We start from the raw sequence: 16,719 nt of genomic DNA, 5'->3' as shown, positions 1-16,719 counted from the left end.
TAAAATTCAACCCCTAAACCAAAATTTGGTGTGAAAACTTTAAAAAACAAGAATATTTATAAAATTCAACCCCTAAACCAAAATTTGGTGTTTAGTGTGATGCCAATTTGCTTTTGTACTACTCTATCGGCGTGTTCTTTTGGAAAGGGTATAAAATAGTTTAAAACGAAACTAAAAACATGCTTAAACAACCATACTTCAAAGACTGTTTGTAAAAAGGTTTAAAACGGTTTTAAAAACATACATTGACAACTATTTTTTAAAAGGTTAATCGCATATAAAATCATGTCCTTTACCAAGTTTTAAAAATAATATGATCTTTAAAATGTGTCAATTATACACACCACCTTTTATTTCTTTAAAAATATAATATCGTCAAATTTTAATGGCATTTTTGCTGACGTGGCATAACACGTGATAGACCCATCGAGTGTCCAAGTCAGCGTAATTTCAACGAAAAATATTGCCCATGATGAAATTGAAAACAAATAAAAGCTGGTGTCTGTGATGACTTGTTTTAAAGGTCATATTATTTTTGAAACTTGATGTAAATGTCATGATTGTATACGTAATTATCCTTTTTTTTCAAAAAACAGTTTATAAAACGGTTTAAAATGTTTTTAAAAACATATTTTGACAGCTATTTTTCAAAGACAGTTTATAAAAATATTTAAAACGGTTTACAACGGTTTCAAAACATACTTTAACAACCATTTTTCAAAGACAATTTACAAAAAGATTTAAAATGGTTTCAAAACATACTTTGACAATCATTTATAAAGATACTTTATAAAAGGCTTTCAAACGGTTTATAAAGTTTCCAATAATTTCAAAAAAAAAAAAATCAAATAGTTTATAGAGATTTCAAAACAGATTATAAAAGTTTCAAATACTTTGCAATGGTTTCAAACAGTTTATAAACATTTCAAACAATTTTAAACAGTTTATAAAACAGTTTTTAAAAAATAATTTACAAAGATTTCAAACAATTTTTATAACAGTCTTAAACAATTTCAAAAACACAATCTGCGATATTTATTTAAAAATAGTTTCAAACAGTTTCAAAAAAAAAAAAATAGTTTCAAACAGTTTACAATGATTTCAAACATATGAATTAAATTTTCAAAAAAATTAAAATTAACATATATAAAAATAGAAATACGAAGACGAAGATTCAAAATAAGAGGATATAGCGGTGGCGATCGTGACATTCAGTTGTCTCAAATTTTTTGAGACGAATACGATTGATTTTGTCATCGTTGATTTTTTATTTATTTCGTATTTTTTATTGTTTGTGTTATATATCAAAATTACTAGATAAATTATAGAAAAAATAGATAGAATTTACTAAAAACAACAACATTAAAATGGAAGAAAAGAAGAAAGAGAAAGGGAAACAAGAAGAAGAGAAAAAAGAAAAACGAGGAAAAAAGAGAGAAAGTATGCAGTTAATAATGAGGTATTTTTGCAAATAAAAAAAAATCTAAATAAATTTAAGATAGAGATTGTTTCTGCAAATTTTTCTTATTATTATAGAAATTTGAATATAGAGTTATTTTAGAAGTTCTTTCTTTTGATTAAATTATTAATTTTAGGAAAATTCTTACCTAGACCCGGTTTATAAAAAATTCATGCACCTATCCAATGAGGTGTTAGAGAAATAAAAAGAAAGAGAAAGTAATGAAAATAGAGAGAAAATTGTGTTAAATTTTCTAATACCTTACTTGATAGGTGCATGAAAAATTTATGGACCATTTATCTTATTATGTATTTCATCTAGAATTACAATTTTTGTTGATATTTTTTAAGATGCATCACAAGTTTTACAAAATAAAATTATAAACAACTTGGTCGTTTTAGTCTGATTTGGTCGAGTCGGTTAGGATCTATGGTTAGGACACGAGCTAAAATTAACAATTTTTTTAGTAATTAAATTCTATTTATATTATAGAAGATACTAAATTAAAAAATAAAATATCTTCATTCTATTACCGTGAATACATCAAATCGAAACCTAAGAATTCTAAAATTTGAATTGCAATTCTTTTTGGTTCCCATTTCAAATTTTGGAAGCCAAACGTGCACCATGCCATGAATTTTTCTACTACTATTTGTCAATGTCATTTTTCTTTTCATATTTTTATGAGTCAATTTTATTAATTAGTACCTCATATTCCAATTATTATGCCTGCCTTGTTCTTCTTCAAAAGAAACAAAAGTTTTCATTTATGACTTCTCTTGGTTTGCAGTCCATTTATGACTTTTACTTTTGTTACTTGACTTCAATTTTTTTTGTTCATAAAAATTATCGTAAGAATATACTACTATTTTAGTAGTACATGCTAATTTAAAAGGGAAATTATATACTTTTACTTTCTTAGGATACATTTTTCAATCCAATTGATCCATTAGTTTAACAATATTTAAAAAATAATTCTCATACAAAATGTAAATATATCATAAAATATGTTTCATGGAGAATCAATCAATATATTATAAATTATTATCTTTAGTTCAATTTTTATTAAAATGTAAATAAAAATTAGTTTTAAAATGAAAATAAATTTGTAAATTATTATAATTTTTTATAAAGAATCAAATTGAATTAAAAATATTAATTAAGGTTCAATTATTGATTAATTGGGTTGATTATTTAATTTATTTGTAGAAGCAAAGGGTATTGGCACTTAGCAGAGTTGGCAGAGTGCAGCCGCCTAAGCTAAAGTAAAGGCAAGTCTGGCTTTCAAAAGATTTCAAAAGCCAAGAAAGGCTCCTAATTTCACCTATATATTCTCACCCACCTTCGCCTCCTAATCAAACTCATACAACTCCTTCACAAACCTCTCCAATACTATTCTACTCTGTAAGCTCTCTCTCTGCTATTGATGTGTTTTTCTTATATATTTGTTCATGATATTTGGTTATACATGTGTCTAGATTATTGGGTGTTGGCTAGATCTAATGTTTTTGATGTATTATGAGCTGGGTTGATCTTTGTTTTACTTACTTTTGTTTGATGAATTAAAGCTTGGAGGAGTCTCTTTCAAAAGTGGGGCTTCTTCACCTGTCTTGTTTTGTGGGCAAGAAACAAAAGATTCAATCTTTTTCATTTATTTGAATCTTTTGTTTAAAAAAAAAAAAAATTTACTGTTTTTCATCGGTCTTACCATTAATTTTTTCCTTTCTGATTTAATCAAAGGTGAAATCTTCAATTCTTGATAAATTTTGATCTTGGGATTGAAGCGTTTTGTTTTGTTTTACGTCCATCTGAAATTTTGATTGTTTTATCATGTTTTTTTTGTTGTGATGCTGTGCAAGTTAGCTTTTTTTGTAAAAGTCTGTCCTTCAAAACATTAATATGAGATTTTTTTATAGAATCACATAGCATCAATAACCTTAACAGGAGAAAATAACAATTGGGATAAATTCAATGAGTTCTGAAAAACTCAGAATGCAAATTTAGTAGCTGTAAGTCACCTGAGTGAATCTATAACCTTGCCTACCAGTTTTTCCCTATGATAAAATAAAATATGTTTTACTTTTACCTTTCTAAGACTTGTAGTCTGGGTTTATTTACATATTTAAGGAGCTAATGTTTTGATTTCATCAGCTCATGACTCTAAGGAGCTTTTGGGTCAAGGAATGAGAATTAGTATGATAGTTTTTAAAAATATATTGTTCCATTGTCAATCATTTGATTAATTCCGTTATGCAGTGATTTTTGGGTTGTTCGTGTGAATCGTGACATGGTTTACGTTCCTCACTTGGTGTATAGGGCTTTTAATATGATTTAAATTAAGATGCCTTTCTTATTTCAGAAAGGAAATGTTGGTAGTTTAATATAATTAAAAACATAGAAACCAATTGACATCTGCATTCTTTGGTTCAGAGTTGAAAATGGCAACAGTGAGGGTTCCATCTCAATGCATGTTGAGAACTGCACCCAAAAGTCAGCTCACTAGTGCCATTATCAAGAGTCCAAGGTCTCTAGGATCAGTAAGGAGCATCTCCAAGTCCAAGGGCTTGAAATGCTCGCAAAACTTCAAAGCATCGATGGCAGTGTACAAAGTGAAGCTGATTGGACCAGATGGCGAAGTGAATGAATTTGAAGCCGCTGATGATACATATATTCTTGATGCAGCTGAGGAAGCTGGAGTTGAGCTTCCTTACTCGTGCAGAGCTGGGGCTTGCTCCACTTGTGCAGGGAAATTGAAGTCAGGCTCAGTGGATCAGTCTGATGGTTCGTTCCTGGATGATAATCAAATGGAGGAGGGTTATGTGCTGACCTGCGTTTCCTATCCGACTGCGGATTGTGTGATTCAGACACACATGGAGAGTGAACTTTGCTGAATGTTGTTGCAGTGAGAATTCACTAGGTGGTGAAATATTTTCTGTAACATTATTAGGGTGAAGGTTTTTTGGACCTCTCCTAATTTTTATAATCTGTATGCTGGTGGAATTAGCTAAATTAGATCTAAAACTGTTTTTTTTTTCTTTTCTGGAACCAAATTTGATTTTTATTCACAAGGCCAATGGCCTAAGAAATAACAAATTCTGCAGTACATTAGAAGGAATTACATTCAATCTGCAACTGTTTCATTCATTCTTCTATTTTTCTCACCGACACATTTTATTATAACTATTTATTTTGAAAATACACCCACTTATCCACACACATACACATGCATATTAGTCTTGTAAACCCCCTAGGCCAAGATGATTCAACAGCAACCAAACAATGGTTACAAGCTCTCCTCCTTTACTAAGCTGTTGTGCATGAATGTTCCCTTTGCAGTGACTTGCAGCATATGCCAACAACTCCACCCACATCTTGCTCATTATTTTCCATCTCAAACCTTTCTCCATCTGGTTAAGTGTTGATATCAAAGCACTAGAAAGACTAGGAAGATGGGACACATAAGGCGACTTGTCAAAGTACTTTAAATATAATCGACCCACCGGGCGAAAAAATTCATTTCGAAGTTGGTTCAAAGTATCCGTAAAATTATCGGAAAACCTTAGTTTGCAAATTCCTGATGCGTCTGCTATAATGGAAGATTCATCCAGCAAAAGATAGAACATGTAATATGATAATATCTTACTAAATTTGCGTTCCTTACCGTAATCATGATGAATACTAGCAAGATCGGAGTAAAAATGCTCCGTAACAACATGCCACAGCAGAATGCTCTCATCATATGCAATTTCGTTCAAACACAACCCATCGATGATGGTGCCAAGTTCAGGAATTGTAGTTCGTAGCCATTTGCTGTTACCTGAAAATATCAGCTCAGCTTTTTTAGAGTTATCTGCCCATTGTGATCTTATTTTCATTTCTGTGAAAACAAATTCCCAATAGTCTTCATCAAGTGACTCTATGGACAGGTAAATTCCTCCTTTTACATATCCTTTGAAGCTCAAAAAATGGCAATAGTTTTTCATTACATACCCGAGGTTCATGAAATTGCGCATCCTCAAGCTACGCCCTGAGACAAAGCCTGACCACTTGCGGAATAGAATGGACTTGTTGAATTTGCTCAGGAGTGGCCCTGCCCATAAAAACTGCAGAGTATTTACTACTGTCCAGTCGGAGAAAATGGCCATGAAGAGGGATATTATGTCTAATAAGACTGCACCAAATAGCAAGGCGTACGTAACTCGAACATCAAACTCATGAAAACCTTGTTTCTTGACATTAAAATGAAAAGTTGCTAAGGCTGACACAGCTGAAGTAAAAGATGTCAACCGAAAAAGATATCCCAACTTGGAGTGCACAAGTGCTGCTTTTGTAAACAATACCTCATACATGAAGTTAAGCTCTGTCTCTATTACTCTAAAAGCATCTTTAGCGTCTATACTATTAAAGAATGCCCGGCTTCCGGTAAAATTACTGAATTTGAACTTACGGTCGACTATGACTCCATTGAATTGCATGTACAAGGCATGAGCTTCTTTCACGACCTCCACATCTCTTAATTTTCCTTGAATTTGTCTCTCTTCCATTGCCGGTGCATTGGAAGCTCGAATCTTATCAGAACTTGCAAGATATAAAGAACAAGTACGCTCCAAGTATTTAATGATCCCATCAAGAAATATGAAAATTGAAGGGTTGGTTACCTTGTTGGGAAGTGTTGAGCTGAACACATAAACAGTGACGGCAATCTGCACAGTGAGTTGAAGCAAGTGTCTAGGCCAAAGTTCATTATCCTCGAGAGAAAAAGCAGTGATGGAGTCAGGGCCACCAAGATGGAGCAAAAGGAAAGGACCCCAAAATACCAAGAGATCTTTGGAGGCAAAAGGGGTAGGAGATTCTTGAACGTTGGCTATGAGTCCTAAAGCGAAGATTGCAGTTGAATCCGCAAGTAAATAAGCTAACCATATAAGCAAGTTTACAATCTTGTTTGCAGTGCGTTTCCTGAAAGAAGCAAATAATGTGAGAAAAACTTGCAGAAACAGACTTAACAGAACACAAACGCGTATGTTCCATTCATCCCATATCGTCTTCAATCCAAATGTGATTGGATCAGCCATGCCTGCCCTTTAGATTGGTTCCCTTTTCACTTTCTGCTTATGACTTTAGATAAATTGTGTGATTAATATGCCAATGAATTGAAGTTTTAGAATAATGCCATGTAATTCGATCAAGAAGTAAAGCAAATTGCATTTTAATAATAGAAGTCAAATAGGCATATATCTGCTTGTATCTGTAACCCCTGCAAAACTATAATGCATTTGTTTTTTTATATGGTTTTATGGGCTAAATCTTCAACTTTTAAGCACTAACGTGATAAGCATACATATAAGGATTACCTAACATGCTAACACCAACAAATATGAACATACTATTGCAAATTGTTCCTACTAAACCACTATATTAGAGTTGACCCAATAATCATGTTAGTACATGTCTATATGATTCAATAACTAATTTTCTCTCTGTAGTTAAGAGCTCTGAGACCTATATAGAACAAAAATGGTACCTTTCCTGTCATCGCCATTCGCGTTGTAGGTACTGAGAGTCGATAAGAACACTATAAAACGAACAAAAAAAAAAACATGAACGGATACAAACAAGTGCAGCAATATGTTTCGAAGACAACAAATGTAAATAAACAGAACACAATTGCCTAAATATATGCTTTATCCCTGACATTGAAAAGGAAATAGAAGTGAGACAATATTTAGATTTAGCCAGAAAACCATGCAAGGTCAATCAAATGGAGGAGGTTATGAGCTGACCTGCGTTTGTTTGGACCTCTACTTCTAAATTTTAATAATTTTATGCCGGTGAAGCTAGCTAAATTACATTTTAAACTATTTTTCTTTTCTTTGTTGGAACCAAATATGATATTTTTTCACAGAGCCAATGGCTTAATAAAATATCAAATTCTGCAGCTTTTTAATTCTTCAAACCGGTTTTCTTGTTGCCTAAATTTATACTTTATCCTTTAAAAAAAATATTATTAATAAGGTAAATCAAAATACAAAGACAAATTTAAAACAGTTGTTCGGATAGTACAATGTTTAACTACCTGTGTTGTGCAAATTGATGTGTCTTTTGTTAAGGTTGCGGTTGATATGTTGAATATGACATTCTTGAAAACGATTTTGAAGATACAATATATTCTAACACCCTAAACTTGACCAATCTAAATATGCTTTAAAGAAATAGATTGAGCTATCTAGAAAACGTCCGTTTGCAAGAATATGTGATGCCGCTATTGTGCTAATACCCATGTCATTGCCTCTCGGATTGCTAAAAATTTTAAAATATCAGGATTCTAACCTCCTAAAACCGTCAATTTTATCCATTATCATCTTTCACTTGCAATGTACCCTAAAGTACTAAATTAGCCTCTCTTTCTTCACTTGGAAAATAGTAGTCTTTTTGTGTTTGACATATACTCTAAATAAGCATTTAATGTTGTAAATGGTACTTAAAAGCCTTTTTCTCCATAAATTTAAAGAATAATTAAAATAGTTATTAAATTATCATTATCAATTTCACTAACCACCACCCAACCCAAATTGAAAATATATAGATTTAGCCAGCAAACCATGTAAGTTCAATCAAATGGTGGAGGGTCATGTGCTAACCTGCGTTTCGTACCCGACTATAGATTGTTTGATTCAAACACAGATGGAGAGTGAATTTTGTTGCAATAAAAATTCATTAGGTGGTGAAATATTTTCTGATTATGACGGTGAGGGTATTTTTGGCCCTATCCTTTCTAAATTTTATAATTTGTATGCTAGTGAAATTCGATTTTGAAATGTTTTTCTTGATGATCTTTGACCTTTTTCAAAGCTTACACATAATTACCGTGCTTACACATAACATTCCTCATTTAATCCTTCTAAATATCTAATCACATAATCTCATTTTTGATGATCTTTGACCTTTTTTAAAGCATCACAACTACGTTATGAAATAGAAGAATATATTTGAATGATATCCAGATTTAGGTATTCAGCCCGCAAAGTTCGCTTTGCATGGATAGGGAATAGAAAAAGAAAGAAAAGATAATATAAAGGGAAGGAAAGGGCGAGAATGAAAAAGAAAAAAAAATTAAAATTTATTTGTGTTTGAATAGCTAATATACCTGAAAAAAATAAAGAAAGGAGAAAGTATATTATTTTCATTTGAACAAATGAAAAGAAAGAAGACAATAATTTTTAATTGATAAATTTATCTTTTATTATTTATCGTACGTTTTTTAATTTTTTTAATAGTTCTCCAAAAAACTAACCAAGTATTGATAAATTTAATAAAATTAAGTTCATAATAATAAGCTCATGTGACACGTCAGCGATTTTCACGGATTTTAAGACGGTATATGAATTTTGAAAAAATTGATAGTTGGTATATAAAAAATGACGATTTTTAAAGGGCGTAGTTAAAATAACAAAACGTTTAAAGTTGGTGAATTTTTATGACATTACTCTAAAAAATAATGATAATGATATTGATATTAATTAATAAAAAATATAAACAATAAATTATTTTAATAATTATTAAAAATCCATTAAAATATGGATTTTTTTATTAAAATATTTAAACATATATAATATAAAAGATAAAAATAATTAATACTAATTTTTATTAATATGATACAAATATTTATAAAAATAAATTAAAAATTAATGAAATTTTTCAAGGATAGAAAAAATATTTATTATAAATTTATTTTTAATTCGAGCTGAATTTGTCTACACCTCAAAATGGGATGTAACTAATTTCAACTTTTAAAAGGTGAATGAAGGAAAATGATTCATTTTCCATTCCCTTTCCTTTCTAATTAAATAGTTTGTCCAAACAAAAAAAAAAATTAATTCTCCTCATATTACCTTTTCTTCCCTTCCTATTAAACTCAATACATACATAATAGTGTGAAATAGTCCGTAACTGACAAATTATTCTATTTGAAAGCATATATATTTTCTAATGAATCTGAGATTTTTGAAGCTTATCTTGAGAAAATTTATCATAAAAGTCTTTCCACACATTTATAGCATTATCAATCCGTAAAATATTTTGTGCAATTGGAGGAGATAAAGATCTTATAAGATAAAATTGTTTCATTGTATTGTAGCGTTTCCAAACTGGATAAATATGATCTACTTTTGGTGAAACTAATAAGCTACAAACTTCAATTTTTTTTAATAAAAGATACTCCCTCCGTCTCATTTAAAAAGTCTCATTTGACTTTACACACAGATTAAGAAAACATTAATTATATTTGTCTTTTCATATTTTGCCTCTATTAATGATAGTAGAATTTTCCATATAACTCTTTTAAGATATTAAAAGAAAGGTAAAAAGAGAAGTTCAATGAAAAAATATTACAAAAATAGAAATGGGACAAAATGAAATATAGGACTTCTTAAACAGGACGAAGTGAGTACATTTTTATAGCGTGAAACCAAGATGATAGTTATGTCTATTTCATCAATGGATACAAGAACTAAGGATGGTTTTTCACTTGGGTGTATGTAAAAATGACTAGAAGGATTGTCTATTTCTAAATTTGAGATCGACAAGGTTACAGTTCCAAGAAAGGAAAAGGAATCTACTATTGATGGATTGAAGAAAATGGCAGTTAGAAGAAACATATTTCTAATTGTCTATATCAACATTTTTATTTTTGATCACATCTAATAGTTTTTCTTTTTTAAATTCGTTAATTTTTATTAAATCGAATATAAAAAAATTATATTTATAAATATTTTTTAAAAAAATTAAAATTAAACTCGATAACCTGATATCTAGATATTAAGGATTAAAGATTTTTGTTTGCTTATGCTATGGTACAATTATCTTTTTGTTGTATATTTATAAGAGTTAAAATAATATATGATATATATTTAATAATTTGAACTTAAAGTAATTAATATTTAAAAATTTAGCAAATAAATTGTTTATTTTTATGATTTTAAGTATTTATAGTTATCAAACAAATTTAATTCAACAACTATTATAATTAAAATTTCAAATTATCTATTCAATTTTATGATGTATACTTTAATATATTTTTCTCCATTACGAGAAGCCATGAATTGGGCAGTATCGCAAAATTGGGTTCGAATAATTTTTGAAAGTGACGCTCTGCTGGTTTTGCAAACTATTAATTCTCATGGTATTCAGACTTATCAATTTTGGAGAATCTGTCAAAATATTTGGCGTTTACAATTAACCTTTCTTGTTGTTAGCTTTAATTGCTCATTATTTCTGGCTTTTCAACGTTTGGTTCTTTTTTTCCCCTTTTATGTTGAATTTCAGAAGTGTATCATTTGTTTTTAACTTAAATCTTTTAGTCTCTTTTCCTGTGATTGATCTTCAATATAGTCATTCATTTGGAGATTTTCTTCAATGCTATAATGACGACAATATTGGGCGAAGATCATCAATGATGTCTTCAAATTTGGGTTTCAAGTTGTGGTGTTATTATTGTTACTACAATTTTAAGTAAAGATAAAAGGGAAAAAGAATGATTAGTATATTAATGATTACTGATTAGTGATTACTATAACTTATTCATGATTTCAAAAAAAATTATTAGTTGGAGGTGAGCTGCACAATTGGCGGCAAGCTTTCGAGGATAAATAGCTTCTACTATATAGCAACAGAAAGAGTTCGAAATCTAACTTTTAAAAATATACTGCATATATATCTTGTCCACTAGAATGCATCTTAATATATGATTTTTTTTTATATAATTGAAAGAGAGGAGCGTTTGTGGAAAGAATTGATCTCACAACTTTACAAATTGCTTCCTAACGTTTATCGCATTTGAATTATAGCTGATCATTGGTTTAATATATGATTTTAGTTTAACGATTTGCTTATTAACCAGCCTCTAGCTAAAATTTGTATATACTAATGGTAAAATTTCTTGACGATGACGAGTTTTTTTTTTTATAATAGTATATTATAAATTTATTTATTTTTATTACATATAAATACAGAGTTTATATAATAGAAAATGAAGGTAAAAGGCTCACTTTGACCTCTACAACTATAATAAAAGAATAAATAAAACTCTGAAGTCAAAGTTGACTTAATTTTCACCTTGACGTTGTCCAAAAGGGTTCATATCACACCAAACACTGGCCCCATTAATTTTTTTCCGTCTATGGCACATAGGAAAGAAGATTAAAAATATCCTTAATATTTAAAATACTTACCAATTTTAAATTTATAATTTTTAACCATTTTCAACCTATTCTTCATTTAAATATCAATAATTAAATAATATTTAAAATTAAAATATTTATTAAAACAATTAAAACTCAACTAAACACTTCGAAGCCTAATTAAATACGTCGAAATTCAATTAAATCAATCGAAATTCAATTTTAACCAAACTAAATTTAATTAAATCAGCTAAAACAATTAAAATATTCCTAAATCACCGCCGAATTTATTTCAAAACGACCCGACATTCCGGCAACCACCTCATACCGACAATTAATTTTTTCTTCCGGTGGTCTTCTTCCAGCTTGTTCTTCCATGGGAAGAGCATATATGTTCTTCCATGGAAGAACAGGCTGGAGAAACCTAACGGAAAAAAATTTCGGTGTTCGGTAGGAGGTGGTGGCCCGAAGAAATCGGGACATTTCGGAATATTCGGGGTAAAATCAGTGGTGATTTAGAAATATTTTAAGTATTTTAGTTGATTTAATTAGGTTTAAACAGCGTTTTAATTGGTTTAATTGAATTTTAAAGTGTTTATTTAGTTTCTAAAGTGTTTAATTGAGTTTCGATTGTTTCAATAAATATTTTAATTTTAAATATTATTTACTTATATATATATATATTTAAATGACGAAAAGGTGAAAATGGCAAAAAAAAAAACTAATAAATACTTCCTCCGTCCCATAAAGATAGGCAAAATAGAATTTGCACATGAATTAAAAAATGATGGTTAAAATAGTTATATTTTATTAACTTCCAATAATAACCTTAATTATTTAAATATTTTAAACATTATTAATTTATATTATGAAAAAAGTAATTATATTTTTAAAAATAAATTTGTTATCAATTTTTATATTGTATAAAGTGGTAATTAATGATAATTTATAGTGGTTGAAATTGATGAAGGTTAATATTGGTATTATCAAATTAATACAGTAACTTTGCGTATATTTTGTAATGGTCAAAATAGCCATTTTGTCTATTTTATAGGACGGAGTGTGTATAAAATTGGTAAGTATATTCAATATTAATGATGTTTTTGAAAAATTTTCTATGTACCACATCATCATTAGCGGAAACAAATTAACAGAGTCAGTATTCGGAGTGATGTGGACTATTTTGGACAATTTTAGGGTGATAACTGAGCCAACTTCAACTTCAACCTCAACATCTTATTTATTTTTTTGTCTAATTTCAGGGGCGAAAATGAGACTTTTGCCGAAAATGAATGAATGAATCAACTCATGTCTCCTATTCTATAAAATAGGACAGAATTGAGCAATGTAAAAGCGTTGAGGACTTAAGTTGTGGACAGTACAAAGCTAGGCAGCTTCACATCACCAAAGGTTGAAACTGGAAACAAAATGGGAACACGTTAGCGTGTATGTCCGACCCGGATTACAATTTGGCCCGTGCCCGTCTCTTTCATAGGAGCGAGGAAGCCGCTTCCTCCACGGGCGGTGCCTGAAACGTGCAAATGTGAGTCGTATTCACACGTGGAAAGCTGGCATTTTTGTTAGCATGGTACCGTTTTCATAGCAAGATTCTGTGGCCGACACTTGTCTCTCATCTTCCCACGTCACCACCGTCTATTTCCTCTCCTGCTACTGTTTTTATATATATATATTTTTAGTTAAAATAATTGAGATATTTATAAACTCCTGCTACTTTTTTTTGTATATTTTTAATTAAAACTAGTAAGAAAATAATCGCGGCTTCGGTTTTTTATTTATATTAAAATATAATTATTAAATAGACCATTACATATTTAATAAATAAATTATGATAATTTTATAATAAATACTAAATAAATATTTGTTTTGAATATTTTATTTTAATATTTTAATATTTTTTAATCTTCAATAAAGGTTGAAGAAGAATATCAAACATCTATAAGAATTGGATCTTTTGAATTAAATTTTCTTACGTCGACGTGTATATGTAAATAGAAATATTCATTAATTTAAATAATATATATATATATATATATATATTATAGTTTTTTTTATGTATTATATACGTAGGAGTATTAAAAAGAAAATAGATCTATCTATACGTAACATCTCCATTTTACGCGGTTGAATAAACAAAATAAAAATTTCAGTCGTTACTCCAAAAGAATGCATATCTACTCGCTCTTATTGCATTACTCAAACAGAACATCTGATTTTTGTGCATATTTTAAACACCGCTTGATCACTTATTTTAAGCCATTAACTCTAAATCAATTCCTTCGCTTACCAAACTAAACCATTTTTTTGGCCAATTTGAGTATATATCATTTGCAAATTGATATTAGTTGATTTTTAAAAAATTTCATCATCAATAGATTGGAATAGTGAAGTTAACTCTGAGTCCTTTAACTTTGTTTATGCATTAGTATTTTAAATATATATATATATGTTCTTATTTGCTTTCATTTGCATAAATAGTTGATCTTAATTCTATTAATTTTAAATATTTAATTTTAATTTAATTAACTTTAAATGCTTGCTTGCTTGTGTTTGTGGAAATAAATATTTGATATATAATTTTATTAAATTTAAATATTTGATTTTGAGAATAAATCAAGATGAACATCTTGATCTAACATATCTCATAAAACTAATTGTTTTCATCATTGTTTTTAGATTTTTTTTATTATATTTTCTTTATCTACATATTTTACAATGATAAAAAATAAATCATGAAGTTAATTTAAAATATGAGATTCAAAATAAATTTTGAAAAAAATAAAAAAGAAAAGAAATAGAAAAGAAAAAGATATGCAAAAGGAAAAAAAATCGAAGTTAAGGAAAAAAATAAAAATTCAAAGGAGTGGAGAAATAAAAAAATAAAAGAGAAAAATACAAATGAAAAAAATGTAAAGTAATTACGTTATGAGGAAGACAACATTGAAAAGTGGAAACACTAAATGACATAATTGAAATTTATATAATATCAAAAATACTAATAAATACTACCTCCGTTCTTTTTTAGTTGTCCATTTAGCCAATATTGCACATACTAAGATAGTGCTCCTTTTGTCTTGATTTTTAAAGAGAAATACTAAAATAACCCTATTAGTTAATAAATGCCTTTTAAGCTAAAATATAGAGTCATTTATTATGAATGGGTAAATTTGGAAGATAATAGGTAAAATCACATTAAAATTCTAAATGGACAACTAATTAGAAACAAATATATTTTACTAAATAGACAACTAAAAAAGAACGGAGGAAGTAGTAAGAATATAAATGGTAAATTTGTAATAAATGACAAATAAAAGATATAGTTTGGAATTCAAAATCATTATTCCTGCTATAGTGATTTGGATCCAACTTTAATTTATTAGATAGATAATTGAGATATTTATAAACTCCAAATCAAATAGTACAATTTATGTTGAGCAGACGAAAATTACTCAAAGCAAATCAAGCAAATTAATGATATATCCGTAGCATGCATTTCGTATACTTAGTATATATCCCAAAATTATAAATAAATTAAATAACAATTTTCAGCATCATAAAAATATAATATTAATTAACATTAAATTTGATAACGTGAATAACTATACTAAATCTAAAAAATCGTGGTGGCTTTTTGTGCTTTATACTTCGATTATAAAAGATTTAACCAAGCGATTGTAACTAAGGGTGTAAATGAATCATACTACTCGTGAGCAGCTCGTTATTCAGCTCGATAAAAACTCGGTTCGTATTTGTTCATATTCTAAACGAGTCGATCGAGTTCGGATTTGATTTTATATTCGTTAATTTAAACAAGTCGAATATGAACAAACCGGTGTTCGGCTCGTTTAGGTTCACGAACAACTCAATTAGTGTTTTGTGAACAAACTCGAATAAGAATTCGTGAAAAAATTCGTGAACGAGGTCGGAAAAAAATTAGTGAACGAACTTGTTTAGAAACTCGATTAGTTGTTCGTGAATTGATTTATATCCTAAAATTACATAGCTTTAATAATGTTACATTTTTATTATTAAAAATACGTAGTTTTGTGCTCGCAAATTTTATATGTTTTAGCTATTAAACGAACGGCCGCGCGAATGGGCTCGTTTGATATTTATCGAGTTGGTTCACGAGCCGGTTTGCGAGCTCGTTCACAATTTTGTTCGTTTAGCAGTTAAATGAACGAACACGAGTTGAACATTAATCGAACATCAGTATTATAAAATCCAAACGAATTGAATATGATCACCCTCGTCAATTAATTTTGAACGAACATGAACTGAACATGAACACTTTGTTCGCTAACAAGCTGAACATGAACACTCCAAAAGTTGGCTCGGATCAGTTCATTTACATCCCTAATTGTGACGATTCTAAAAAAACTTAAAAATGCTACTGGATTCTTAAATTAATTGCGTATAGTGTTTAAAGTTTTAAAAATAGATTAAATGAAAATTACGATAAAAATAAAAAAAAAACACTCATTAAAAATAGGCTTAATCACCAAAAAACCCTCACCTTTTAGCCCCTTTTCAAATGCACCCTGACGTTGCAATTTTATCAGCTGCACCCTAATTCGCACCTTTGGTTTTCAATTCCACCTTCAAGTATTAAATTGATCTTTTTTCTATTTAGAAAAAGTTAAAATAAGTCATCTATTTTTAACTTTTTATGTGGAAAAGAGTTCAAACGAGTACTTTATAAGGGTTTTTATGAATTTTTCCCAAGTGAAAAAGAGTCCAATTTGATTTTGAGGGTGGAATTGAAACCCAAATGTGCGAATTAAGGTGCATCTGACAAAATTGCAACGTCAGGATGCAACTGAAAAGAGGCTAAAAGGTGTGGTTTTTTTTGTGATTAAGCTTTAAATATAGGAGTTATAATGTTTATGAATTCTAAAACTATAAAAATTGTTTATCTTTTTCTCTGGAAGTTTTTCTTGTTGATTAATTGGTTATTGGTCTTTTGTAAACGTCTTTCTTTAAAAAAATGTTTTTTCAAAAATTGTCATCTCGCTGTTTTCACTTCAAATTCATACTTTTTTCTCATGTTTTTTTCTCAACTTGTCT

At 29.1% G+C, this 16,719-nt stretch overlaps 2 protein-coding genes across 2 annotated transcripts; one reads left to right on the top strand and one right to left on the bottom strand.

Moving 5' to 3' along the window:
• Positions 1 to 2,709: 2,709 nt before the first annotated feature.
• Positions 2,710 to 4,494, top strand: LOC126664945 (ferredoxin, root R-B1). Its single transcript, XM_050357582.2, has 2 exons — positions 2,710 to 2,863; positions 3,890 to 4,494. The coding sequence occupies exon 2, from the start codon at positions 3,898 to 3,900 to the stop codon at positions 4,348 to 4,350; it is 453 nt and encodes a 150-aa protein (XP_050213539.1). The 5' UTR covers positions 2,710 to 2,863; positions 3,890 to 3,897; the 3' UTR covers positions 4,351 to 4,494.
• An 80-nt stretch (positions 4,495 to 4,574) lies between these two features.
• On the bottom strand, positions 4,575 to 6,974 carry LOC126664944 (uncharacterized). Its single transcript, XM_050357581.2, has one exon. It carries the CDS (start codon positions 6,529 to 6,531, stop codon positions 4,690 to 4,692), a length of 1,842 nt encoding a protein of 613 aa, XP_050213538.1. The 5' UTR covers positions 6,532 to 6,974; the 3' UTR covers positions 4,575 to 4,689.
• Between the last annotated feature and the right edge of the window lie 9,745 nt (positions 6,975 to 16,719).

The sequence above is a fragment of the Mercurialis annua genome, linkage group LG1-X (assembly GCF_937616625.2).
Source record: "Mercurialis annua linkage group LG1-X, ddMerAnnu1.2, whole genome shotgun sequence".
Taxonomy (NCBI): domain Eukaryota; kingdom Viridiplantae; phylum Streptophyta; class Magnoliopsida; order Malpighiales; family Euphorbiaceae; genus Mercurialis; species Mercurialis annua.
The sequence above is the reverse complement of the archived record's forward strand: the minus strand, read 5'-3'. Positions and strand labels throughout refer to the sequence as shown.

What these genes read in the sequence shown, in the direction of transcription:
- LOC126664945 (XM_050357582.2), top strand. Translation starts at nt 3,898, where the DNA reads ATGGCAACAGTGAGGGTTCCATCTCAATGCATGTTGAGAACTGCACCC.
- LOC126664944 (XM_050357581.2), bottom strand. Translation starts at nt 6,531, where the DNA reads ATGGCTGATCCAATCACATTTGGATTGAAGACGATATGGGATGAATGG.